We start from the raw sequence: 27337 nt of genomic DNA, 5'->3' as shown, positions 1-27337 counted from the left end.
CTCCCTCAATGTGATCAAGACAAAGGAGATGATTGTGGAATACAGGATAAAGAGGACCGAGCACACCCCCATTCTCATCAACGGTGCTGCAGTGGAGCAGGTTGAGAGCTTCAAGTTCCTTGGTGTCCACATCACCAACAAACTAACATGATCCAGACACACAATGACAGTTGTGAAGCGGGCACAACAACACATATTCCCCCTCAGGAGACTGAAAAGATTTAGCATGGGTCCTCAGATCCTCAAAAGGTTGTACAGCTGCACCATCGAGAGCATCCTGACTGGTTGCATCACTGCCTGGTATGGCAACTGCTCAGCCTCCGACCACAAAAAACTACAGAGGGTAGTGCAAACAGCCCAGTATATTACTGGGGCCAAGCTTCCTGCCATCCAGGACCTCTATGCCAGGCAGTGTCAGAGGAAGGCCCTAAAAATTGTCAAAGACTCCAGCCACCCTAGTCATAGACTGCTCTCTCTGCTAGCACACGGCAAGCGGTACCAGAGTGCCAAATCTAGGTCCAAGAGGCTTCTAAACAGCTTCTACCCCCAATCCATTAGACTTCTGAACATCTAGTCCTGAACACCCCCCCCCCCACTACTACCACTCTCTGCTGTCATCTATGCATAGTCACTTTAATTACATGCTAGAAGCATGTGTTTCAGACATAAGGAAGTGGATGGCTGCAAACGTTCTACTTTTAAATTCGGACAAAACAGAGATGCTTGTTCTAGGTCCAAAGAAACAAAGAGATCTTCTGATGAATCTGAAAATTAATCTTAATGGTTGTACAGTCGTCTGAAATAAAACTGTGAAGGACCTCGCGTTACTCTGGACCCTGATCTCTCTTTTGAAGAACATATCAAGACCATTTCAAGGACAGCTTTTTTTCCATCTACGTAACATCGCAAAAATCAGAAACTTTCTGTCCAAAAATGATGCAGAAAAATTAATCCATGCTTTTGTCACTTCTAGGTTAGACGACTGCAATGCTCTACTTTCCGGCTACCCGGATAAAGCACTAAATAAACTTCAGTTAGTGCTAAATACGGCTGCTAGAATCCTGACTAGAACCAAAAAATTTGATCATATTACTCCAGTGCTAGCCTCCGTACACTGGCTTCCTGTCAAAGCAAGGGCTGATTTAAAGGTGTTACTGCTAACCTACAAAGCATTACATGGGCTTGCTCCTACCTATCTCTCTGATTTGGTCCTGCCGTACATACCTACACGTATGCTACGGTCACAAGACGCAGGCCTCCTAATTGTCCCTAGAATTTCTAAGCAAACAGCTGGAGGCAGGGCTTTCTCCTATAGAGCTCCATTTTTATGGAACGGTCTGCCTACCTATGTCAGAGACGCAAACTCGGTCTCAACCTTTAAGTCTTTACTGAAGACTCATCTCTTCAGTGGGTTATATGATTGAGTGTCGTCTGGCCCAGGAGTGGGAAGGTGAACGGAAAGGCTCTGGAGCAACGAACCGCCCTTGCTGTCTCTGCCTGGCCGGTTCCCCTCTTTCCACTGGGATTTTCTGCCTCTAACCCTATTACAGGGGCTGAGTCACTGGCTTACTGGGGCTCTCTCATGCCATCCCTGGAAGGGGTGCGTCACCTGATTGGGTTGATTCACTGATGTGGACATCCTGTCTGGGTTGGCGCCCCCCCTTGGGTTGTGCCATGGCGGAGATCTTTGTGGGCTATACTCAGCCTTGTTTCAGGATGGTAAGTTGGTGGTCGAAGATATCCTTCTAGTGGTGTGGGGGCTGTGCTTTGGCAAAGTGGGTGGGGTTAAATCCTTCCTGTTTGGCCCTGTCCGGGGGTGTCCTTGGATGGGTCCACAGTGTCTCCTGACCCCTCCTGTCTCAGCCTCCAGTATTTATGCTGCAGTAGTTTATGTGTCGGGGGGCTAGGGTCAGTTTGTTATATCTGGAGTACTTCTCCTGTCCTATTCGGTGTCCTGTGTGAATCTAAGTGTGCGTTCTCTAATTCTCTCCTTCTCTCTTTCTTTCTCTCTCTCGGAGGACCTGCGCCCTAGGACCATGCCCCAGGACTACCTGACATGATGACTCCTTGCTGTCCCCTGTCCACCTGGCCGTGTTGCTGTTCCAGTTTCAACTGTTCTGCCTTATTATTATTGACCATGCTGGTCATTTATGAACATTTGAACATTTTGGCCATTTTCTGTTATAATCTCCACCCGGCACAGCCAGAAGAGGACTGGCCACCCCACATAGCCTGGTTCCTCTCTAGGTTTCTTCCTCAGTTTTGGCCTTTCTAGAGAGTTTTTCCTAGCCACCGTGCTTCTACACCTGCATTGATTGCTGTTTGGGGTTTTAGGCTGGGTTTCTGTACAGCACTTTGAGATATCAGCTGATGTACAAAGGGCTATATAAATAAATTTGATTTGATTTGAATTAACTCTACCTATCTGTACATACTACCTCAACTAACCAGTGCCCCCACACATTGACTCTGTACCGGCATACCCCTGTATTGTTATTTTTTTTACTGCTGCTCTTTAGTTACTTTTATCTCTTATTCTTATCTGTATTTTTTGAAACTGCACTGTCGGTTATAGGGGCTCGTAAGTAAGCATTTCACTGTAAGGTCTACACCTGTTGTATTCAGCGCATGTGACTAATAACATTTGATTTGATCCACATTCACGGGGCAGCAGCGGAAAGAGGTCAAGTGCTTCAAATTCCTCTGTGTCCATATCTCTGAGGACTTAACATGGTCCTCTCATCCCTCAGATCCTTAACAACTTTTACAGCTGCACCATCGAGAGCATACTGACTGGTTGTATCACCATCTGGTATGGCAACTGCACCACCCTCGACCAGAAGGCCCTACAGAAGGTGGTGCGGACGGCCCATCCAGGACATACATGCCAGGCCGTGTCTGAGAAAGGCCTGAAAAATTGCCAAAGACTCCAGCCACCAGAGACATAGACTGTTCATAATCTCCATGCTTCAGTCTGGCAGGCGGTACCGGTGCATCAAGGTTCAGAACAACAGACTCCTAAACAGCTTCTATCCTTTGGCCATAAGACTGCTAAATGAATAACACACTACTGCTCTCCCTCACACCAACGCTGCTGCTAAAATTATTATTGATTAGATTCATTATTACCGCTTCGCTGCTGCTCATTGATTATTGACTTCCATTACCATTTATCTATCTATATATCATGCTACTGGTCACTATTACTCCTGTTTACATGTATTACCATTATTATATTACCATAAATATTTATATATTCCTGCTACCAGTCACTTTCCAGCCATGTTTACATGTATATCTGCCTTTCACGCCTACACTGACACTCTGACACTCACACTTGCATACATACACACACACACACACACACACACACACACACACACACACACACACTCACCACCACCCACCTCCTATGCTGCTGCCATACTGTTTACTACTGTTATTATTATTTATCCTGCTACCAGTAACGTTCTTGTAATCTCTGCCTACATGTAAATATTTATCTCAAATACTTCAGTATCCCTGCACATTATACATTTGGCAGAATTATGGACCCTATAGCTTCCTTTCTTATTTCTTGTGTTTTTTTAATTACTTATTCTATTTGATATTGAAAACTGCACCGTTGGGTAGGGCTTGCAAGTTCAGCATTTCCCTGTACTTTTGAATGTGACAAATAAAACTTGAAACTAAATTGGAGCGTATGAGAGCTGTATAAGTAATGTTTAGTGTGACAATCAAAGATACACTCAACTATTGACGGTAACAAACTCAGTTATGATTACTAATGACTGTTTATGAGCAAGTGTGTTAGTATGACTGTGCACAAACATACACACACAAACACACACATTCAACCTCAGGAGACTGTAGAAATTTGGCTTGGCTCCTAAGAAACCCCTCACAAACTTTTACAGATGCACCATTGAGAGCATCCTGTTGGGCTGTATCAACGCCTGGTAAGGCAACTACACCGTCCGCAAAGACAGGGCTCTCCGGAGGGTGGTGCAGTCAGCCCAACGCATCACCGGGAGCACACTGTCTGCCCTTCAGGACACCCGGTGTCACAGGAAGGCCAAGAAGATCATCAAGGACCTCAGCCACCCGAGCCACGGCCTGTTCACCCCACTATCATCCAGAAGGCGAGGTCAGTAAAGGTGCATCAAAGCTGGGACCGAGAGGCTGAAAAACCGCTTTTATCTCAAGGCCATCAGACTGTTAAATAGCCATCACTAGCTGGCCTCCACCCAGTACCCTGCCCTGCACTTAGTCACTGTCACTAGCTGGCTAACACCTTGTTACTCAGCCCTGCACCTTAGAGGCTGTTGCCCTATGTACGTAGACATGGAACACTGATCACGTTAAAAATGGAACACTGGTCACTTTAATAATGCTTACACACCGTTTGACACACTTCATATGTATATACTGTATATTTTAGTCATGGCCATCCTATTCAACTATTGCTGTACATACAGTGCCTTCGGAAAGTATTCAGACCCCTTTCCACATTTTGTTACGTTACAGCCTTATTCTAAAATTGAATAAATAAAAATGTTTCCTTATCAATCTACACACAATACCCTATAATGACAAGATGAAAACAGGTTTTTAGACATTTTTGCAAACGTATTAAAAATAAAAACAGAAATACCTTATTTACATACAGTAAGTATTCAGACCTTTTGCTATGAGACTTGAAATTGAGCTCAGGTGCATCCTGATTCCATTGATCATCCTTGAGATATTTTTACAACTTGACTGTGGTCCACCTGTGGTAAATTCAATTGATTGGACATGATTTGGAAAGGCACTCACTTGTCTATATAAGGTCCCACAGTTGACAGTGCATGTCAGAGCAAAACCAAGCCATGAGGTTGAAGGAATTGTCCGTAGAGCTCCGAGACAGGATTGTGTTGAGGCACAGATCTGGGGAAGGGTGCCAAAACATTTCTGCAGCATTGAAGGTTCCCAAGAACACAGTGGCCTCCATCATTCTTAACTGGAAGAAGTTTGGAACCACCAAGACTCTTCAACATCTCTGGAGAGACATGGAAATAGCTGTGCAGCAACACTCACAATCCAACCTGACAGAGCTTGAGAGGACCTGCAGAGAAGAATGGGAGAAACTCCCCAAATACAGATGTGCCAAGCTTGTAGCGTCATACCCAAGAAGACTCGAGGCTGTAATCACTGCCAAATGTGCTTCAACTGAATAAAGGGTCTGAATACTTATGTAAATAGGATAAAGCTGCTTTTGCTTTGTTAATTGAAATGCATTCCAGGTGACTACCTCATGAAGGTGGTTGAGAGAATGCCAAGAGTGTACAAAGCTCTCATCAAAGCAAAGAGTGGCTACTTCGAAGAATCTAAAATCTAAAATGTATTTTGATTTGTTTAACAATTTTTGGGGTTACTACATGATTCAGTGTTATTCCATAGTTTGATGTCTTCACTAGTATTCTACAATGTAGAAAAAAATACAAATAAAGAAAAACCCTTGAATGAGTAGGTGTGTCCAAACTTTTGACTGGCACTGTACATATATATATATATATATATACTCCGGATTCGAACATTGCTTGTCTTACTATTTCTTAATTCCATTCTTTTACATTTGTGTGAATTGTTAGATACTACTGCACTGTTGGAGCTAGGAACACAAGAATTTTGTTGCACCCGCAATAACATCTGCTAAATATCTGTATGCGACCAATAAAATGTGATTTACATGTGTTCACGCATACTGATATGTGAGTTGGATGTGCATGCGCACAGGATGTGTGTATATGTGTGTGTGTGTTTGTGTGTCAGGCAGGTTGGTCTGGAATGCAGAGTGGAGTGAAGGCCGGTCACCAGTGTCAGAGAACCATTCAACCCATCACCAGAAATAACCCAAAAAGCTTTTAAGAGCATTAATCGTTCTATTCTCGAACCTCTGTGTGTGTATGTGTATATGCGTATATATGAGTATGCAACTACCCATGCGTGTTTACGCGACTACTCGTGCGTGTGTATGTGTTTCTGTGTGTGTATCCCCTCCTCCCCCCTGCCCCACTAGCTCCCCTCAGTCTCAGGAGAGTTTCATCCTGTGTGTTTGGATGGCAGAGAGTGTCGGATTAGATGTGGATTGTGTGTGCGTGTGTGTGTGGTGCGTGCGTGTGAATAAGTGAATGTGAGGTTTGTGTGTGTGCATGTGACAGAGAGAGAGAGAGAGGGACAGTGTGTGTATGTGTGCATGTGAGAGAGAGGGACAGTGAGTGAGTGAGTGAGTGAGTGAGTGAGTGAGTGAGTGAGTGAGTGAGTGGTGAGTGAGTGAGTGAGTGAGTGAGTGAGTGAGTGAGTGAGTGAGTGAGGGACCGTGTGTGTGTGGGGGTCTAGGTGTGGAGTGTGCTCTGAGAACAGTGTTCTCTCACAGGTATGTACTTGTTCACAGTGATCGCCACAAACTATACAATTTCTCATCTAACCTCTCTCTCTCTCTCTCTCTCTCCCCTCTCCCTCTCTCTCTCCCCTCTCTCTCTCTCTCTCTCTCTCTCTCTCTCTCTCTCTCTCCCTCTCTCCCTCCCTCCCTCCAATTTGAGACATACACCAAACTAGCCTCTCCATAAAACTGTCTTCTATACAATGATTGGATATGAAACTGTCAAGTAAACCAACTTCCCAAAATGTAATCTTAGATTTTATATGATAACAGACCAAATGAAGCCAAAAACATCCTGGTTAATTTCAATCACTATCTCACAACCAATCATTCAGTTTCCTGCTTGAACAGGTTTTGTTTGGTCCCCAGATAAAGAGTTATGCATACAGGGGTGAATTACAAATTCAATTTAAGTAACATTTTCACTTAATCTCCCATTGACATCAATGCATTAAGTGGCAGAATTCACCCAAGAATGTATATTAGTTGGAATAGTGAATCATGTCCACTCTGTGTTGCACTTCTATCTCCAATATGCTGAACAAGCCCCAGCTGTTTTGAGAAGGAGAGAGGGCATGGTGGGTTTAGTTCAGGACTCACCGTTCTGCAGCGTCTGAGCACGGGACTCTTTTCCAAGGCTGGTGTGGAACCCAGTACCCAGGACTGGGGCTTTCACTGGACCTGGAAGGAGATTAATATATTAATAATAATATAATAATAATAATAATAATAACAATCACAACAATAGATTTTTTTTTCAGGTACTCAAAGCACTTTTCATTATATTGGGGAGATTATAATCATCCACTACCAATATGTAGAAGCACCTACCTGGCTAATGCCACTGAAGCCATTCGCCTTTCTGATGTCAAACACTAAAGAGCTGACAAAAATGTTCTGTCAAATTAAAAAGTCATTATTGCAAATTATAACTACATAATTGCTAACCACTCAGCATATTTGAAGAGAGCCCATATATTTTACCAAACATTTAGTCTATTTTGAATGAGTTTATTTTTAATCAGCATATGCAAAACGATGTTAATTTACAGAAGAAGTTTGTTTGCATTCTAAATCTCAGAGTATAAAACCAATGAATATTGCCATCTGGTGGTTTGTGATAGCTACACAGCACAGCTCAGCAAGAGACGAGATAAAACGCAGGATTATGACAATTTACCTCCCTCTGCTGGCTTTTTACTGTGATAAACATAAGATTTTGCTTCAACAAGACCAACTTTTCCCAAACTCGGTCCTAGGACCCCAAGGGGTGCACGTTTTGGTTGTTGCCCTAGCACTACACAGCTGATTCAAATAATGAACTCATCATCAAGCTTTAATTATTTGAATCAGCTGTGTAGTGCTAGGCTAAATCAATTTCATATTGACCACCAAATATAACATTTTGTGCAGTTGGCTATGCATACCCAAATAAGCTTCACTCCTTTTGTAAGAAACGGTGCCAATGGAAGTCATCAAACTTCTTACAAAGCAATCAAGTTCAATCAGTTGCACCTGGTTTCCATTCTGCCTCCTTCTTCTGGTGGTGATTAGTTTACCTGTGACTGAATGAACATTTTTGTCCCTTTGATTCGTAGCAAGGGAGTTTCAAAGCAACCTGTTTTGCTTTTCTTGCCGTCTTTATTTTCTGCTACAATCTGACCAGTACTGTGTTGTTTGCTGGGGATTTGTATAGTGAAATGATGGCTCCAAGCCTTGGCATTAGATTTGGGTAAATTTGATATTCTTAAATTCTGAGTTTGAAGTCACTTGGAAAAATGCAAAACAATTTTGATGTGTTGTGGTTCTCTATGCTTTCACCTGTGAGAAATGTCAGATATTAATTTAACTTTCTCCCAGACTATCATTGCTTTACATGGGGGTTCTTGGAAGTCCCAAAGGTTACAGTATTCTAGAAGGTATGCAGAGTTATTTTCATTGATCAAGGTCTGCATGAGTCTTCTAATGTACCCTAACCTGAATTGTCTCGTGTAGGAGTGGATATACAGTCAGAATGTCGGGATCGATACCTGTGGGTGCATGTTGGTTCGTCTGGCAACGCCCCGAAGTTTGAGGCTGTAGGTGGGTGATGACAAGGTTTAAGTATTTTTTTTTTTGTATTACTTTAGACCTTAAAGTATGGCTCAATTTGATTTAAATGGTTTATGATTGAAAGATTTGGTGCCCTCTGTCTTAGTGTGTCCTCAATATTGGCATTAATGACCATAGTAGGCAATAAGTATCCTATAGTAGGATGGAGTATATTCGTTTAATGTCATTGATGCGCAGAGTGAAATGTAGCGTCCTCTTCTCTGCAGATGCGGCTGGTGTGCATCCCATAGATGAAAAGAATGCGTCCCGGTGTGGTTACACCATCAGCACCTTCAAGATGGATGGCTACACCACTCTCAGGGCTTCCTACTTCTCCTGTCACATTGACAACCAGGTAGCCTATTGGTGCATCCCAATATCTCATTCCTCCTGAAGTGTTCCCGCAATGAAAAAGTGTTGGATTGGTGGAGGCATGGGCTAGTGGGAGGGGGATAATTGGGATATACTGTACGTCTCACTCTAGGACAGCAGAGTTCTAAAGTCTAAGCCCAACCTGATTCTACTGTCTCAATGAATCAAGGGTGGTTTGATGATTTGGATGAGGTGGTGAATAGGGTGTGTTGGTTTAAGGGATGGAACAAAAAGGTGCAGGCTGAGGACCTGGACTCAAACTCCTGTCTTCCTATGCTGGACTGTCATCTTGCTGAGCTGATCAAACCTGATGACTAACAAATATTTGCTGTTTCAGAACGATGAGGTATTCACCTTCCAGTTCAATATCATTGTCATGGATGCCAAGGACCAACAGTCGCGCTACCCTTTGTCTCAGACCTGCTCCCTGCTACTGCCCTGGTCCCAACGGGAGGTTATATGTGAAGAGGACTACATGGAGGTACAGTAAGGCTGCCTTTTCCGGTCCTGGGCCTTTCCGGCCTAGCCTAGTGTGCATACTGGGTTTCACACTGAGTAGAAATGCAATTTGCTTTGTCAAATTAACTCTGATAAATACCCAATCAAATTAGTACGTTTTTGACCATTATTTAAGATTCAAACTAACTAATTGATTGATTAATTCTGCTGGCATATAGTGGGCCTCCAGAACCAGAATTGGAAAATCCATAATTGTTTTTCTTTGACACAAAGTTAGATGACACCCTCTTAAATATAGTCCTATATCCCTTAGGTAACTGTGGGGAGAGATGTGCCTTGTACTACCTCTGAAGGAACCTCAAAGGAAGCATGGAGGGCTGCCCATTCTGTTGTAAGCCACATCCTTTAGAAGAATTCAACATGTTTCTTAAGTATAATCTTTGCATTGAAACATGTTCAAGCTTGATCTTGACTCAATACTGACTCCTCTTAGGCCCAAAATATAGCCAATTCTGCATGGCAGGTAATGTTCCTAAAGAATGAGGATGAAATGGCCACCATGCCCATCACCGAAGCACATCGACTGGGTTACGAGCTGAGTGCCACTCCGAAAAGGGTTCTCTTCCGCTCTCCCTACAGACAAACTCACTCGGAAATCATAATGGTGGGTATTTCAAGAAATTCTATGCGTTTCAGTACTCTGCGCTGATCTGAAAACATTATTGAAAGAAATATGGTGGGAGCCCTCAAGACGCTTGCTCTTATAGCGGTGTATTCCCAATCAGTGCAGATGAGGAAAAGCAAGAAACGTTGAACTTCTAAAATATAATAAATTAAGGCCTAAAACTGGCAGACCCTTTTCCCAACTACATTGTCTTTCTACTCTCAGGTTGACGGTGTTGCGGTGGAGGTCATTCACGGGACAGTGTTCTTCAGTCAGAAAATGATGGTGGTCATGATTGACATATCTGTGGCCTGCACCATAAGTATATTTATTTGTATTCCCCTATATTGCTAAAGAATGGTCTTTAACAATGCCACTACCATTAGCTGCAGCAGATTTTTTGATAACTCCATGCAAATGAGTTTATTATATTCAAACATAATGCATGTAATAATCCAAGACAACTGTGGATTAATATTTCTTCAAAGAATCCATGAAATTGTGCTTCATTGACCAGGTTTCCAGTGAAGTACATGTAGGATAAATGACAGGCCTGATGGAAACTGGACATTCTGTTAAACTTTCCAAATGTTGACAAAACAAAATACATAAGATGGGATCATTTTGTCAGTAAAATTATGAGAAATGTCGGAAACGCTAAAGCGCAAATATTGATAACCATATCGCGAACTTGTGACGCGATTGCATGTATGGTTCTCCCACTACAACTGGTCCGGCAAGCATGCAGTTTATTAGGCTACTGATGAAATGAATTAACTTCACAGGGTGGTGAACGTACAAGGAGGTGCGCTTGATGCTCCTTTCCAATAAATATTGGTCTTATTCTGGTGACATGATGATCAGCGCTTGGCTTCTGTTTGACATACTCGCTCTTTTGATACATTTTCTCATGTAGGCTATACTGTGCTCAAGGCAGCAGCGCCATCTGCGCGTTTTTGGCTGGCGCGAACATGCCACTAACATGCTGACCAGACCAGACACGTCGCGTGCGCGAGCGTCGCAAAATACATTTAGATATCCATGTTATTCAATTATTGCACCCACACTGCTCGCGCACGCCAACGTGCGTCTGCGACGCCAAGGGCTAAATTAGAACTCATTCCTATTTCTGACGCAGGTCGCGCTGCAAATCCGGCCTCTCCCATCTCATTGGTTTATAGAAGCAGGTACCCACGTGCCATCTCCTCACGTGGGTGACAAAGACTAACTATTTTGCTGGTAGTCGTGGTAATACAATGAACGTTTAGATGCGATCACCATATAAGTTAATTGACGAAAAAGCCTGGAAGGAGGGGAGAGATGACTAGAAACGAGTCGGTTGGCCGTTTTATGTGTGGATTAATTGTCGGAGTAGAGGTCCTTGTTCATTTCAGGTAAAAAAAACAACTCAATGTTTTTATCCCAGGACAAATTAGCTAGCAACAGCAAGCTAGCTAAATAGGACAAATTTAACGTTAGCTAGCAAGTGCAAGCTAACTAGCCAAACATGTTTAATGATCTTTGACCTGTCCCCAAATTAATGTCATTGGTTCAGACTTTGTTTTGATATTTTAACCTGCTTGTCCTGAACGCGTTTGGGTTCCGTGTAACAGTGGGTAAGCTCTTAACATTTTTTTTTTAAACTATTAGTTGAAAATGCAATTGAAACCCATTTAACTAGTGTTATCCAGACTTTAATATATTCTCATGAAAATATGTCGCCAATTAGATGGAAACCTAAATGTAAATACAATCACTCATCCACCTCTTGAAATGAATTTGCATTTGAAAGAAATTTTGCTGTAATTGCTCAACTATTTCAAATTGAGTACTTGTTTAAAATCTACCTACTGTGTGCACATAGTGGCATTTGAAAATGGAGTACTCATTTAGTGATCATGTACAAACCTTCAATCGAGTACTTGTGCTCATCCCTACACTGCTAACCAGAGTTATTCAAATCTGAGCCTGGAGGTTCAGGGGTAGACCTGATGGTTTTCTGTTCTACCTGATAATGAAGATCTGAATATGTCGCTGATTGGCGACATGGCTACCATTCTAAAGACTTTCATTGCTTTCTCGCTCTCAGACCCAGGATACTTTGACGGGGTCAGGCTACTCTGGGAGACCCCCAGGATCATGACACCGTTGGTTCACAGTGGCTTTGGCTTTGAGAGCAAGCAGATCAACGTGGGCGTGGAGAGCCAACTGCTAGATGAGGGCACGGCGAGGGCCAGGGGCTACACTCTTGAAGTCAAAGGGCTCATGGTACAGATGGGTGTCCCCTTTGGTGCCGAAGGAGGATATAGGAAGGTAAAGGCCACTGGACTTTAGCTCTGATCTGGGTTGCAGTCTGTTTCTGCTCAACTACAAACTCTTTATGGAATTGTCATGCCAAACATAGTTTGACAATGGAGTAGGCAAAAGCAAATGCTGATCTGGGACTAGGCTAGGTTCAACTGGTGCCAGGTTTTCAAACTGCAGCCCCAGAGAGCTTCTGGGTGTAAAGGCTTTTTTTCCCTCCAGCCCAGCACTAAGATGACGCTTGTTTAAATGTTCAATACAGCTGTTTATCACTATCAAATAATTTCTGGGTAACAATTAAATATATTTGTGATTAAAGAAACAAATGGCTTCTTAACCAAGGGCAAATTTTCAAGAAAATATCTTGCTAGGACTGTGGAAGTGGTCTGAGTGGGGAGGGGAAATCAGAAAATTAGCTGTTATTGGCAGTTTGAAACTAAAAAAAAAATAAAAAAAAAATGGTCTAAGTAATTTACAGCATGGTGAAAGTCACTACGGAAGGCCAAAATTCATCCCACCAAGACGGAACTTATCAAACCGCTCTTGCACTAAAAGGGCATTATCATTTTATATTTCATATACACAGGAAAGTCAAGTTTGTCTACACTGGGCCTTTTTTCAACTTTAAATAAATCAACTAGGCCTAATCTTTTATCTGGACCACAATTGAGCAAGTATTTTTTTGTGCTGGGCCGACACACAAGCCTGCACCAAGTAGCTCTCTGGGACTGGAGTTGGAAGACCTGATCTATAGAGATCAAAATTAAACGCAACAATTCCAATGATTGTTAGAGTTAGTTCAATTGACTGATTTCATTCTATGAAATGCATTCATTAGGCCCTAATCTATCGATTTTACATGACTGGACTGGGGCGCTGCCATGGGTGGGCCTGGGAGGGTGTAGGGCCCCCCACTGGGGAGCCATGCCCAGCCAATAAGAATTCGTTTTTCCCCACAAGGGCTTTATCACAGACATACTCCTCAGTTTCATAATCTTACAAGGTGACTGGTCTCAGATGATCCTGTATGTGAAAGTCCTAGACTTGTGTGGTTACATGTGGTCTGCGGTTGAGAAGGTGATTGTAAGTATTACTAAATTCTCTAAAATGACGTTGGCGGCAGCTTATAGAAACTCTGGCAACAGCTCTGGTGGCCGTTCCTGCAGTCAGCATGACCATTGCAAGCTCCCTCGATGTAGACATCTGTGGCATTTTATTGTACCCAGCACAAGGTGCACGTGTGTAATGATCAAGTTTAATCAGCTTCTCGATATGCTACACCTGTTAGGTGGATGGATTATGTTGGCAAAAGAGAAATGATCACTAACAGGGATGAGAAATAATATTTGTGCATATGGACAATATCTGGGATCTTTTTATTTCAGCTCATGATACCTTTTACATGTTGCGTTTAAATATTTTTGTTCAGCATAATATATTCATAGATAATGTTTACCTAGTGTGCTTTTAAACTTAAATTGGTTCTAAAACTAGATTGTTGCTTATTCACGACAGCTTGAAGTGCAAGTTAACACAGTAAACTGTATTTTTAGAGTTTGGTGACAAACAATATCTACCGGGAGATGTACGTGGCTTTCCTGTTCTATGAGCATGTGTTCTCTCATGTCTACACTGATGGTAGCACTGTTGAAACGAGACACCGGCTGCTCAGGGTGGTGGACACTCCATTGCTGTGCCGACACCCCTTCACAGTTGTCAATGCCCTTCCTCCATACCACAGTATGTTCATCCTCTTTGCACATAACGAACATGTGGTTACAATAACCAAGGTGTCATTTCCAATATGCTTTGTGGCATTGCTGATTTCTTGTTAATCCTGGTTATTTGGCTAATTAACAATTTCCTCCATTACTACTCCAGAGACCAGCTTTGAAGAGCATACGTTCAACGTGTACTTGGGGAACATTCCTCACGATGTGGCTCTGATGGGAGTGAAGTTGAATGAAAAGCAGTTCTCTGTGTCAGATGCTGCAGAACATGGCTACACCATCAGTAAGATCGTCCATGCCAATGGCACCCATGCCTATACTATCAGGGTTCCTTTTGACGACAGGGCTGTGCATAGGACGGTGAGTACATTTTGGATCAAACACATTTCCATAAATGGAGCTTATAGTCATGAATTGCAACTTTTGAAATAATACTTGATTTTTAAATGTTTTTTTCTTAATAGTACTTAGGTGAGGGGCTCTTCCAGTACTCCATGGACATGAACTACACGTTAAGCATCATGCCCCAGGAAGAGGCTTACTACCATCTAGCCTCTGTTATGGAACAGCTCAGCAACACATGTAAGGACTTGATTTGAAGACGTCTTTATATTTTACTTCAAGCGTAACATTTTACTTTGAAGACCTTGCTAAAATAACTTGCTTTCAAAAATCTGCATTCTCACCCCAGTCCCTCCTGAGCTCAAAGGGGTTTGCACAAGAGGAGGCATTGTCTTTGACATGACCCAGCCAAGACTGGGATACCTGTGGGAGATCGGGGTTGGTCATGACCCTCTAACACCTGAGCTGGTGGCTGAAAGAGGGTACAACCTGCGAAACGAAAGCCATATTTTGACCTTGGAGGTGCCACTGTTCACTGTTGGCTACACTTATGAGGTACAGTATGTTGTCAATTCTAAAGCAGTGTTTCTCAATCCATTCCTAGGGGAAACCCAAAGGATGCACATTTTGTCTAGCCCAGCACTAAAACACAACTGATTCAGCTATTCTCCAAGCCTGTGATGAGCTGTATCTGTGTTGATGCTGGTCGAGAACCAAAAAATATCAGTCTCAATCCATTCTTAGGCAGTGGTTCCCAAACTTTTTGGCTCACCCCCCTTATACATTTGGGTCACAGCTCGTGTTCCCCAACACACTCACGCATTTATATTTTTGAAAGCCCTATTGCTGTACAATGATGTACACACATATATATTTGTTCGCATTTCACTTCATACTTTTATTTGGTCATTTACATGGGTAATCACCATAAACCTATTCATCTACACTCACTCTAATGAGATGGCTGAGCCTGACGCTGGGAGCACAGCATTTGTATTCAGAGCTTTATGCTTGACACATAAAAGTAGTTAATGTTCCACTCTCGTGAGTCGTAACATTTAATGTATGTAAGTGCGGGAAAAGTAGCTTCACAGATGAAAAAGCAATCAGTTTATCAATGCGATTTCAGATGATCCTGGTTATTCTCCTGCGATTGACAGACCGAATTCAACCAGCGGGGTTGTGACAAAGGCTGCACGCAAGGTCCTGTCACTGGATAGTTCCAGGAATACTGTAGCTCCGATGACAGCGGTGGTGGCAATGAGCGGTTGTTGGCTCCAGTCGTGGTTTTCGTGGCCTCTTGAAAGTACCTCCTGAAATGTCCATTATGTTTTGGAGGTAAATGAGTGATTGTTGCTTTTTGTAACATCCAGGCACAGTTCATTCTCCTCAAACTAAATCCAGTGAATGCCTCCACACTCGTCCACTCTACTCCACTTGCACTGCCCAGCGCTCCAGCTTCTTCAATCTCAACTTTGTCAGCCAATGACATAATGTTGGTAATGGGGCCTTGCCGTGACATGTTAAGTCCATTCAGTCTATCAAAAATGTCTGACAGGTTTGCCAGCCATTCTGCATTGGGTGACTCTGTATCCAGTATGAATAGGTGCTCTTCATCTCTCATTTCAAACAGACGCAGCAGCATTTTACCTCGACAACCACCTGACCTCAGTATGCAACAGTAGCGACTCATGCTCAGATCCCATATGTCTCGTATTTGAGGCTTGCCTTTATGAAGTACACCATTTTGTTTGAAGCATACTAATGAGCTTATTATCAAGGGCCTTAGAGCTTCCCTGTGTAACACAATGAGGGAATACTATGCGTGGCACAACAGCTTGTACCTTTGCCTTCAGACCCTTGTTTGCCCATCTGTACACACGCCCATACAGTTCTCCCAACACAGCCCCTCATCCCGCATCATCAAATGTTGAATGTCCCCTCAAGCACACTGCAAAATAACACCTCTTCATGTTTCCCAAAACAGTATTTGATGAATACGAGAAGGTGAGCTTCATGTGACATCAGCTGACTCATCTAGTTGTAGAGAGAATTTCCCACTTTTTGTTCTCTCAATCTGACGCTTTCTTTTGCCACTTCATATATTCGCCGGGCAACAGTTATCAGGCAGCGGGATTTGTTTGAGCTAACGCGCTATTTTCTCTCATACCTATTGCTGCGAGGAGATTGAGTCTCACCAATAGTATGTGGCTTATTAGATTTCTCGTTTTTGAGACACTTAATGATATGATGCTTAATAACAAACAGCTTGGGCTTTGGTAGGGGTTGTAGTCGGTGGTCAATGTCAGCGTAGAGTGTTTGTGTAAATGTCTCTTCAGTTTCACTGGCTTCAAACTGTTCGATTAAAAACATAAAAATAAATTAGCACATGCAACACATTGTGGATGTGGATCCCCAATCAACCATGAGACATGTGAAAACAAACTGAATGTAATCGCCTTTATCTCTTTGCTGATTTCGAGTGCCAGCTCACCCTTGCGCTCCTTTCCCACTGGTACTAGGGTCTCAACAGGCGGCGCCTCGCTCGGCCTAGGCTCTGTCATTATCAGATGGCGTTTCATCGGTTGTAGATTCACCCTCATTAATGGTTGCATTGTCTTTATTTTTTTAAATCGGCCACGGGTTCATATGAGGAAATTAGTCAATTGAAATAAATTAGGCCGTAATCTATGGATTTCACATGACTGGGAATACAGATATGAATCTGGTCACGGATGCATCAGTACTTCTGTGCATTCAAATTGCCACCAATAAAATGCAATCGTTTGTGAGTAGCTTATGCCTGCCCATACCATAACACCACCACCGTGGGACACTCTCTTGACATCAGCAAACTGCTCGCCCACATGATCCAATACATGTGGTCTACGGTTGTGAGGCAGGTTGGACGTACTGCCAAATCCTCTAAAATGACGTAGGTGGCTTATGGTAGCAAAATGAATATTAAAATCTCTGGCATATATTCCTGCAGTCAGCATGCCAATTGCACACCCTCTCAACTTGAGAAGTCTGTGGCATTGTGTTGTGACACAACTTCACATTTTAGTGGCCTTATCATCCCCAGCTCAAGGGGCACTTGTGTCATGATCATGCTGTTTAATCAGCCTCTTTATATGCCACACCCGTCAGATGGTTGGATTATTTTGGCAAAGGAGAAACACTCACTAACAGGAACATAAATTCATTTGTGCACAGTTCGAGAAGTTGTCTGTATGGAACATTTCTGGGATCTTTTTTATTTCAGCTCGGCAAGCATGGGGACCAACACTTTACATGTTGCGTTTATATTTTTGTTCAGTGTAGTTAAAACATTTGCACTAATTTGGGGAGGTGGTCGACCAGTTAAAAAAATAAAAAATAATATTGACTAGGCCCACTACTACATTGGTGTTGAAACTATGCCACCCCCTAGAGGCTCAAGGTAAAATGACTGGCAAAAAAAAGATGCCGTTTGTTAATCTCCCCCTACCTGTCTGTGCCGACACCACAGTTTGGGAACCACTGATCTAAGGCATGACCATCAACCAAATTTGGCAGGACATTGCCTTCACTTTAGTAGTTGCTTATAGGCCTACTTCACTGCTATGGGCCAAAACCTTTTCATTTCAGGATATCAACTTGAGGCATTTTTATGGCATATTTGAAATACGCTCAAGAGATTCAAGGACTTTGGAGATCCAGACAGCAACAGCAACGCGCTGTCTTTTCAGACGTGATCAGCTTATAAGTGAGTATCCATCCATAACTCGCATGCTTTGTTTTTGTATTGGGCTGTCATCTGCAGCTTTGACCTTTTTTGTCTTTCCAGTCTGTTCAACTGATGGGATCATGACTGTGTTGACCAGTACAAAAACTACCTGGCCTGCAGTGAATCCACGCAGTACTACCCTCCTGGACAGAACCTGTAAACCAAAATTAATGGATGACTCAAGAGTTCTGTTTGAGTTTGGCTTGAACACGTGCAATACCACGGTTATGGTATGATCTCATTTAAAATATACGTTTGGAGCCTGTGAAATTGTTTAGTTTTAGCTAAATTTGAAAGGTCAGCCTAATTGATTAAAATATTTTATTAGGAGGGGGAGGGGGGGGGGGGAGTAGTTTCGATTTTTAACATTCCCTAGGTCTAAATGACAATTCCATAGAACAAACAGTATACAATAATGCTATAGGCTAGATGTTGGGAATATTCAGTCATAATCTTTTGACTGACTTGAGCTACACATTAAAGTAAATGAAGTTTCCACTTGTCTTATAGGTTGAAGACTCTTCTATAGTATATGAAAATGAGATCCTGTCTTATAGGGAGCTCATACTTGACAGCGCTTCTATCATCTCCAGGGATTCTAAATTCAGGTAAAGATCAGTCATTGTTATTTGGGAACATGATCGATCTTAGCATTTCAATGCTGTCATTTTCATGATACAATGCCCTGATCTGAATATGTTAATGTATTTGTGCAATAAGCTACTTAAGAATACAGTAGGTGACCTAGGTGTGAATAATCATAGTCCCAAATGTCATTAATAAATCTGATCAAGAAATGTGGATTAACTGTGGCTGCATATGGCACAGCTCTAATGACCTTTCCTTTTTAGACTCACAGTGCGATGTCTCTACCCACTTAGCTCAGTCAGTAGGCTGTTTGTGGACAGGACTTTTAAAACTCAAATGTCTGGGGTTGGCTCAATCAAATTCACAGGGAGCAACAAAGGTAAGATTGTTTTACATAACTACATGTAGTCTACTTTGAGCACAGTTTTGAGGAATGTATAAAAAAAATCCTTTGTTTTTAGATGGCGCAGCCAATAAACCAGAGCCTGACTGTCCACAGCAAGTTCCCACCAACACTGAAAGTGTCCAGGTTATCGGCACAAAGCCTTCTCCAAGCAATCATGAGGTGTCACAGACAGGGGGGCATTATAGTACCAATGATGGATCTTTAACAGCTGACAACACCCTAGATCCTTCTCTCAGCCATTACAGCGGTCTCCAAAGAAGTGGTGCCCCACAATCATCCAGCAATGTACAAAGTGTTCTGAATCGCTATGTTGTGCAAGGTGGAAGTGCTTATGGTACTGGCCAACACAAATTAAGTGACACCCCAGCCATAAATGTCTATGAATCCACCCAGGATGTTAATATTCCACATCAAAAGGGTATGGGAATCAGGCCTGAAACTGATGGAGGCAGCAGGCTCGGTGGATATGGGCAATTTCCCATCCATAGCCCTGTCCAGGGTGACGGGATAAAATATATCCCAGGCCACTATAGGCCTACATCTGCAAAGTCGATCAATGTCCAATCTAGTGTCTTCAATCTAGTTCCCAGCCACTTAAACAGTACTCCTGGTGGCAGCACTCAAAATGCACAGCCACATTTGAGACCTCACCCAAACTATGAGGGTAAGAGACCAAGCAAATCTGCCCAACATGAGATGTACAATGCTGTACAATCAGCAAAGGTGCGCAAACCAGCCACAAGCCATCATGCAACTGTCCAAACGGTGAACAATAAGCCCACTTTAAGTAACCCCACTGCACAAAGTGGCAGCACACCGCAGCATTCTGGAGGTTATGTCCTCTCTGGCTTAAGACGCTATAGCCAATATGGTGTTTTGCAAAGTTCTGATGGCATATCTATCCCCCAGCAATATGTCAAGCCAGCCAGTGAACAATATACTCCTGGCACTGTCAAGACCCCAAGCCACTATGACACTCCAAGCAAGGTAAACCCTTTCCTTGCTTCCTATGTTTACCAGAATACTAAAGTACAACCTGGTTCCAACTACAACACAGATGCCCAGCGTTTTGGTGTGAAACAAGTCCTTCCTGCTAATGCATATGGTTCTTCTCAAGTAAGGAACAGCTTCCAGCAAGTCCCCAGTCACAAAGGCCCACTAGGTGACCGTGCCCAAGGTACCTCAAGTTATGTGAAACCTGCTTCCAGAGACAATGTTGTCCAAGGTGTAGATCGTCAACCTACCACCAGCAAAGTCCCTGAATACAGCACGTATGGGGATAGCCAAAGTGGTTTATCTCAAGTTCCCGGTCATGATGGTCTTGGCCATGATGAAACCTCCTTTGAAGAAGTGAAGTCCACCAAAGCTCAATTGGCACAAATTAAGATGCTTGTACCTAGCCAACTTTCTGTAAAAGAATATGGACCTAGCAAGGGACAATATGCCAAGCCAGCTTCTGGCCATTATGGATCCTCAGTTGGCAGGACTGAAATTGTCTACAGTGGTGCAAAACCTAACACCAACTATTACAGCACAGCACAGGGCACGGTCTACCAAGCTTCAGACAATGTCCAGTCTACCCCTCAGTTCCCATTTGTGAAGGCTGGTGGCAATATCACTCAACCTAACCCCAGCAATACAAAACCTGTTCACTCTGGTATATGCCAAAGCCACAAACTTCATAATAGTGCAGCCTCTAGCTTCTATGGAACCAGCCAGAACACACATTATGTCCCTGTGGCTAGCAAGTATTATGCTTACAAAAGCAATCCTGTCCAACCAGCTTCGAACCAGTATGCGGGAACGCAAACCAGCATTGTTACACCTGGTCCGTACAGTGGAACTCTGCAGAAACTAGCTACTAGCCTGCATGCCGCCTCTCAACCACATAATGTCCAACCCATGACTAGTTGGTATGGTCCTACTCAACACATTGCAATCAAACCTGCCCTTAGCCAACATCAAGTTTCACAAAGTGATAGAGTTAAACCTGCTACTAGCAAGTATGTAATCCTTCAACACCACAGCATCCAACAAGTTCCTGGCCAGGATGTTTCTCAACGCAGTAGTGCGAAACCTGCCACAAGCACATCTCAATCGGTGCCTGGCCAGTATGATGGTTCTCAAAGCAGCAGAGTTGCCCATGCCCCTATTGGGACTATTCTTTTTCAGCAGAACGTCATACATCATACTTCTAACCAGGACAGGGGTCCACAAAGTGTCAGCGTTAAACCTACCAAGTCTGCTCCTACTCACAGTAATATCAACCAACAAGCTACTGGCCAGTATGGAGGTTCACAAAGCTACAGAGTTGAGCCAGCACCACCACATCAGATCAGGATCCAACCTGCCACTAGTGGCATAATGGAACCCTCTCCCGGTCAGTCTGCTTCTTCTCACCTAAACATTGACCAAAAAGCTACAAGCGTGTATGGAGGTTCACAAAGCCACAGAAGAACTCCAGCTCCTAGCAAGTATGGTGCTTCTACTGTTCAGTATGCAGCAAAAGGACAAGAGCGAAATCCGCTTGCAGTCATAAGTGGTAGCAATGTTGATACTGACGGATCAGATCCTTGTGTGAAATGTTCCTTGGGCAACTCTGGAGGAAATTCAAACTTCATAAAAGTTAGCAGTGGAGGCCAGCCTATGGTTTCTCAAGACACTGGTGCCCAAGACGATCCAAGTTGTGTCAGTCCTATTTATTGTTTGTTCATCCAAGGGTCAGCCCAAAGTGGTAGTGCCCAATCAGTGGAAAAGCAACAGAACTTTGCCCAGAGCCACATTGTCCAGGATCCACCCAGCCATTTCCAACCAACATCTCAGGGTGGGAAAATAAATGGCCAACCTGACCCAATTCATGGTACCACTTCTAACTTTCATCAACCTGTGCAGCATGGTGGTAATCTTCAAGCATTAAACAGAGGTGAAACTACACTAGGCTACCATGGGTCTGCACAGCTTACCAGTGCCCAGCTGTCACCCAGCCAAGTAAAACCAGCTTCCGCCTATTACAGTAAATACCAAAATGGTTTTAGCAAGAACGCTTTTGGAGCTGTACAATCAGCCAATGGTGCCTATGAGAACAGCCAGGGCAGCAATGGCCAACTTAATCGTAGACAACATGGGTCACCTTTAAGCTTCTATAGAGCTATTCATGTTAGTGCTAAGAAACCTTTATCAATGACCAGTGTTCAATCCCCAAGATACGGGGTTGTACAAACAGGCAATATCCAACGAGACAGAAACCCCAACACTCATAGTGAGTATGGAGCAAACTGTCTTGGTTGTGGACAAATTCCTTCAGATCACCATGGGTACTTATCTAGCCTCAAAGGCATGCAAGGTGGAGCTGAGAATAAGCCCAACAACTTGAACTTCATCTCTACAGAAAAAGGAAAAGCTACAAACCTGCCCAAAGTCAGTGGTAACCATATTGATGCTGAAGGATCACATGAAAACTGTCCTGACAACTCTGGGCCAAGTTCAAATAACCCTCTAAACCCCAGGAGCAGTGACCCAGGCCGCTACGTGGTAGTGTGCATGAAGGCATCTTGAGAGGTAGGCAATATGTCCTATAATTATCATAATGTAACCCTAGCCTATAGCTGTGATCAAAGCAGATTGCTTATCTTATTTTCTCAAGTAGTTTGCTTTGACAATGTGCCTGTGTAGCCATAATTTCTGGATAATATAAAATGTAGATCCTTCAACATGTAACTTCTATTTCATCAGGTAAGCGTGGCCAAAGACATGAAAAAGCCAACGTGTGCTGAGCACCTTGGAACATCACTCAATGTAACTTGTCAACTGTTCCTCCTAGGATAATGTTGCTAACAGGGAATCATCCATGCCTATCAAGATCTATTGCAATACATTTCTATTTCAGATATTACGGCGTTGGAGTGTTTTTAATCTAACCTTGTCTATTTAAGTGCGATTTTCGATTGAAAGGTTAACTATAGCCCACAGACTGGGTTCGTAAGCTACATATTGCATGGTTCTAGGACAACTAAAAAAAATAAAGTAATGAGCTAATTCTTACTATTCTGTCAAAATTAAGCATCATACAAATAATATAAATAAATTGGTAATTTAAGATTAAGAAACTACAGGAAGTAACATTTCAATGAACTTCTGGACCAGACTTGTGTTTAAAGGCCCACTCTGTGAATTTACGTGTTTATCGTTACAGCCATTTCAAATAAAAATGTATGTCTGATTCAATGTCACATTTTTAAATTCCTCATGCACTTAATTTAAAATGGTTTATAACCCAAAATAAGGTTTTATGCCATTTGTAAATGATCTTTAAACATATTTCGAAGCAATACATTAACTGTCATGGACTGTTAGTCCTTGCAGCTATAGTGTCATCTCTGCATTGGAGTAGTTACATTTTTCCAGCCCTAGCCATCTCAGTATAACAAACGAAGTGGCAGGGTAGCCCAATATTAGATCTCTGATTTAATTAGACAAGTTCTAAAGGCATTCCATAGCGACTGATCGAGAATTTCTGGTATAATGACTACCTGCTAGCAGCATGTGTTCTGAATCCGAAGTGACATCCATAATAGGTAGATGGTTCTGATTGGAGAATCGCTATTTGCATCACCGAGCAGTGAACGTAACTATTAAACCATGTTTTTTAGCTGCTTCTCCTCCCCAAATAAATCTAATATGGATGCCAATGTGTTCTAGCTTCGCACGTAGATGTTTCCGTCACTTCTCGTCTGGGGCAGCACCTGCCTGTTTTACAGGACTCATTAGCTAACCGACAGGTGTACACAGAAAGCAAAAACCAAACATTGGCATCCAAATTAGATCTTGATTTGGGAGTTGGCATCTAAAACATGGCAATGGCAGAGTGGGCTGCCTCGCTTCTAGCCTTAAGGAACTGCTGTATTTGTGTATTTTTCTTAAGATTTTCTGGGCTAACAATGTATTACATACCGAACCACCCAGGGTATTTGAACTAATTCCAGAGGCTGACCCAAAACTGCATTTATTGTAGCAAGGCAAATTAGAGCGACAGACTGGATCACTGCTACACTAACTTCCGCGATGCATACAAGGCCCTCCTTTCGTAAAATCTGACCACGACTCCATTTTGCTCCTCCCTTCCTATAGCTAGAAACTCAAACAGGAAGTACCTGTGGTACACTGGTCTGACCAATTGGAATCCACACTTCAAAATTATTTTGATCATGCGGACAGGTATATGTTCCGGGTAACCTCAGAATATCGATGTATAAGCTGATTCAGTGAGTTTATAAGGAAGTGTATCGGAGATGATGTACCCACTGTGACTATTAACCTACCATAACCAGAATCTGTGGAAAGATGGTGGAATTCACGCAAAACTGAAAGCGAGAACCACTGCATTTAACCATGGAAAGGTGACTGGGAATATGGCTGAATACAAAGTTATTCCCTCCAAGGCAATCAAACAAGCAAAATGTCAGTATAGAATAAGTAGAGTCGCAATTCAACGGCTCAGACATGAGACGTATGTGGTAGGGTCTACAGACAATCACTGACACAAAAGGAAAACCAGCCACGTCACGGACACCGTCTTGCTTCCAGACAAACACCTTTGCTCGCTTTGAGGATAATACAGTGCCACCGACGTGGCCCTCTACCAAGGACTGTGGGCTCTCCTGTCCCCACATTCTTCAAAATGGCCACCATTGTTCCTGTACCCAAGAATGCAAAGGTAAATTAACTAAGACTATCGCCCGTAGCACTCACTTCAGTCATCATATAGTGCTTTGAGAGACTAGTCAAGGATCAACCTTACCTGTCACCCTAGACCCACTTCAAATTGCTTACTGCCCCATTAGGTCCACAGACGATGTCATCACACTGCCCTTTCCCATCTGGACAAGAGGAATACCTATGTGAGAATGCTGTTCATTGACTATAGCTCCGCAATCAACACCATAGTACCCTCCAAGCTCATTAAGCTTGAGGCAATCCGTCTCAACCCCTCCCTGTGCGATTGACTTCCTGATGGGCCGCCCCCCAGGTGGTGAAGGTAGGAAAAAACATCTTCGCTGAGCCTCAACACTAGGGCCCCACAAGGGTGTGTTCAGCCCCCTCCTGTACTCCCTGTTCACCCATGACTGCATGTCCATGCATGCCTCCAACTCAATCGTCAAATTTGCAGACACAACAGTAGTAGCGGCTGCTGTAATCGACATCCACATCTTCGGCAGCCGGGGTAAAATGGCTCGGGCAGAATGACAAGATTTATACCTTGTCAGGCTCGAATTTGATGGAGCAACCTTTTTGGTTACTGCCTGCTGCCCCTATCAAAACAAAGGAGATGATCGTGGACTTCAGGAAATAGTTTTAGGTTCCTCTGAGTACACGTCACGGACAAGCTGAAACGGTCCACCCACACAGACAGTATGGTAAGGCGCAGCAGCACCTCTTCATCCTCTGGAGGCTCAAGAAATTTGGCTTGTCAACTAAAACCCTCAAACTTTTAGATGCACAATTGAGAGCATCCTGTCATGCTGTATCACTGCCTGGTACAGTAACTGAACCGCCCACAACCGCAGGGCTCTTCAGAGGGTGGTGCGGTCTGCACAACGCATCACCGGGAGCAAACTACCTTCCCTCCAGGACACCTACAGCACCCGATGTTACAGGAAGGCCAAAAAGATCATCAAGGACAACACCCACCCGAGCCACTGCCTGTTCACCCCAATACCATCCAGAAGACGAGGTCAGTACAGGTCCATCAAAGCTGGGACCAAGAGACTGAAAAACAGATTCTATCTTAAGGCCATCAGATTGTTATACAGCCATCACTAACGCAGAGGCTGCTGCCTACATACAAATGTGAAATCTTTGACCACTTTAATAAATGGATTACTAGTCACTTTAATGCCACTTCAATAATGTTTACATATCTTGCATTACTCATCTCATGTGTATATACTGTATTTTATACCATCGATTGCATCTTGCCTCATCGCTCATCCATATTTTTATATATTCTTATTCCATTCCTTATATTTGTGTGTATTAGATAGTTGTTGTGAAATTGTTAGATATTGCTGCACTGTCAGAACTAGAAGCACAAGCATTTCTCTACACTTGCAATAACATCTGCTAACCATGTGTATGTGACCAATTTGATTTAAGTTTCTTGCTCATTGTTCAGTGATGCAAATTGATTTTTTTTAAATTTTAAATCAGAAGTCTCCAGAATATTTTTTTATATTTGGATGTAGCTATGGACATGGGGCACATGCTGCTAGCAGGTAGTCATTGTACCAGAAGTTCTCAAATGCAGTCGCTATGGAATGCCCATAGACCTTGTCTTATTCATTAATCAGAGGTTTAATATTGGGCTAGTGGCATGATTGTAGACTTAAAAACCATATGCATATCATTCATTTAAAATTCCCATATTTATGATGTGCAATTATTTTTTTATGACTGACCTTACAGCAAGACCATAACACAATTAACTGAACTTAGAACAGTATCTTTCATTCCAACATCCAGGGTGAACACTTCATAATGGGTTTGTGAAGGCTTTATTATTGTTACTATTTCTCAAATCATAAGAAAACAGCATGGGGGTTATGAAACATTTAGCAAAGCCCACAAGATGTAGCCAAAACCTGTTTTTTTTTATATAAAGGTTGTCTGATTTGTGAAACATTTATGTAGCCTAGTGCTTATGACATTATTGTTTAATCTAACTGCAAGTATTTCTTCCCAATTGTATTATACCATCAAGCTTATTTGAACAGTTGTCTTGATTTGTGAAGAACTTTTCTTACATTGTCTGCCTAACATCAGAGACAAGCTTGCATGTAATATGGTGCATTTTCACATATGCAATATTTAGCATCTCTAAATATGGATTTGGGCAGAGGATGTGTAATACTGCATCGTGGTAAACTCTATTTTTTTTTTTTTGTGATGCTGAAGTTTTATGCAAAATGCAGGTCTTACCATCTGCTGAGACGAATTGCCCCACAGCTGACGAAATCCCACCACTGCCCTCCACGAATTGCACCTCGGACACGATGATGTTGTCCTCCAGCACAGACCCACAGTTCGTGCATACTGCATTGCCCCGAGCCTGATCGAGGTCGATCTCGGAACAACCACAGTTCTTGCATATGCGGGAAGTCATGTCTGTGGTGTCCGCCCAAATAATCCTGTA

At 42.8% G+C, this 27337-nt stretch overlaps 1 protein-coding gene across 1 annotated transcript in view; it reads right to left on the bottom strand.

The window, feature by feature from the left end:
- The window catches only part of brf1b (BRF1 RNA polymerase III transcription initiation factor subunit b), a 140253-nt gene that overhangs the window by 112239 nt on the left and 677 nt on the right, over nucleotides 1–27337 (bottom strand). The window contains exons 2-3 of the mRNA XM_064925051.1: nucleotides 27124–27332; nucleotides 7025–7105 (exon numbers count right to left, since the gene is read on the bottom strand). Of these exons, the coding sequence (XP_064781123.1) occupies nucleotides 7025–7105; nucleotides 27124–27307 (265 nt within the window). The 5' untranslated portion in view covers nucleotides 27308–27332. The remainder of the gene's footprint in view (nucleotides 1–7024; nucleotides 7106–27123; nucleotides 27333–27337) is intronic.

The sequence above is a fragment of the Oncorhynchus masou genome, chromosome 19 (genome assembly GCF_036934945.1).
Source record: "Oncorhynchus masou masou isolate Uvic2021 chromosome 19, UVic_Omas_1.1, whole genome shotgun sequence".
NCBI lineage: Eukaryota > Metazoa > Chordata > Actinopteri > Salmoniformes > Salmonidae > Oncorhynchus > Oncorhynchus masou.
This window is presented reverse-complemented; position numbering and strand designations above follow the sequence as displayed.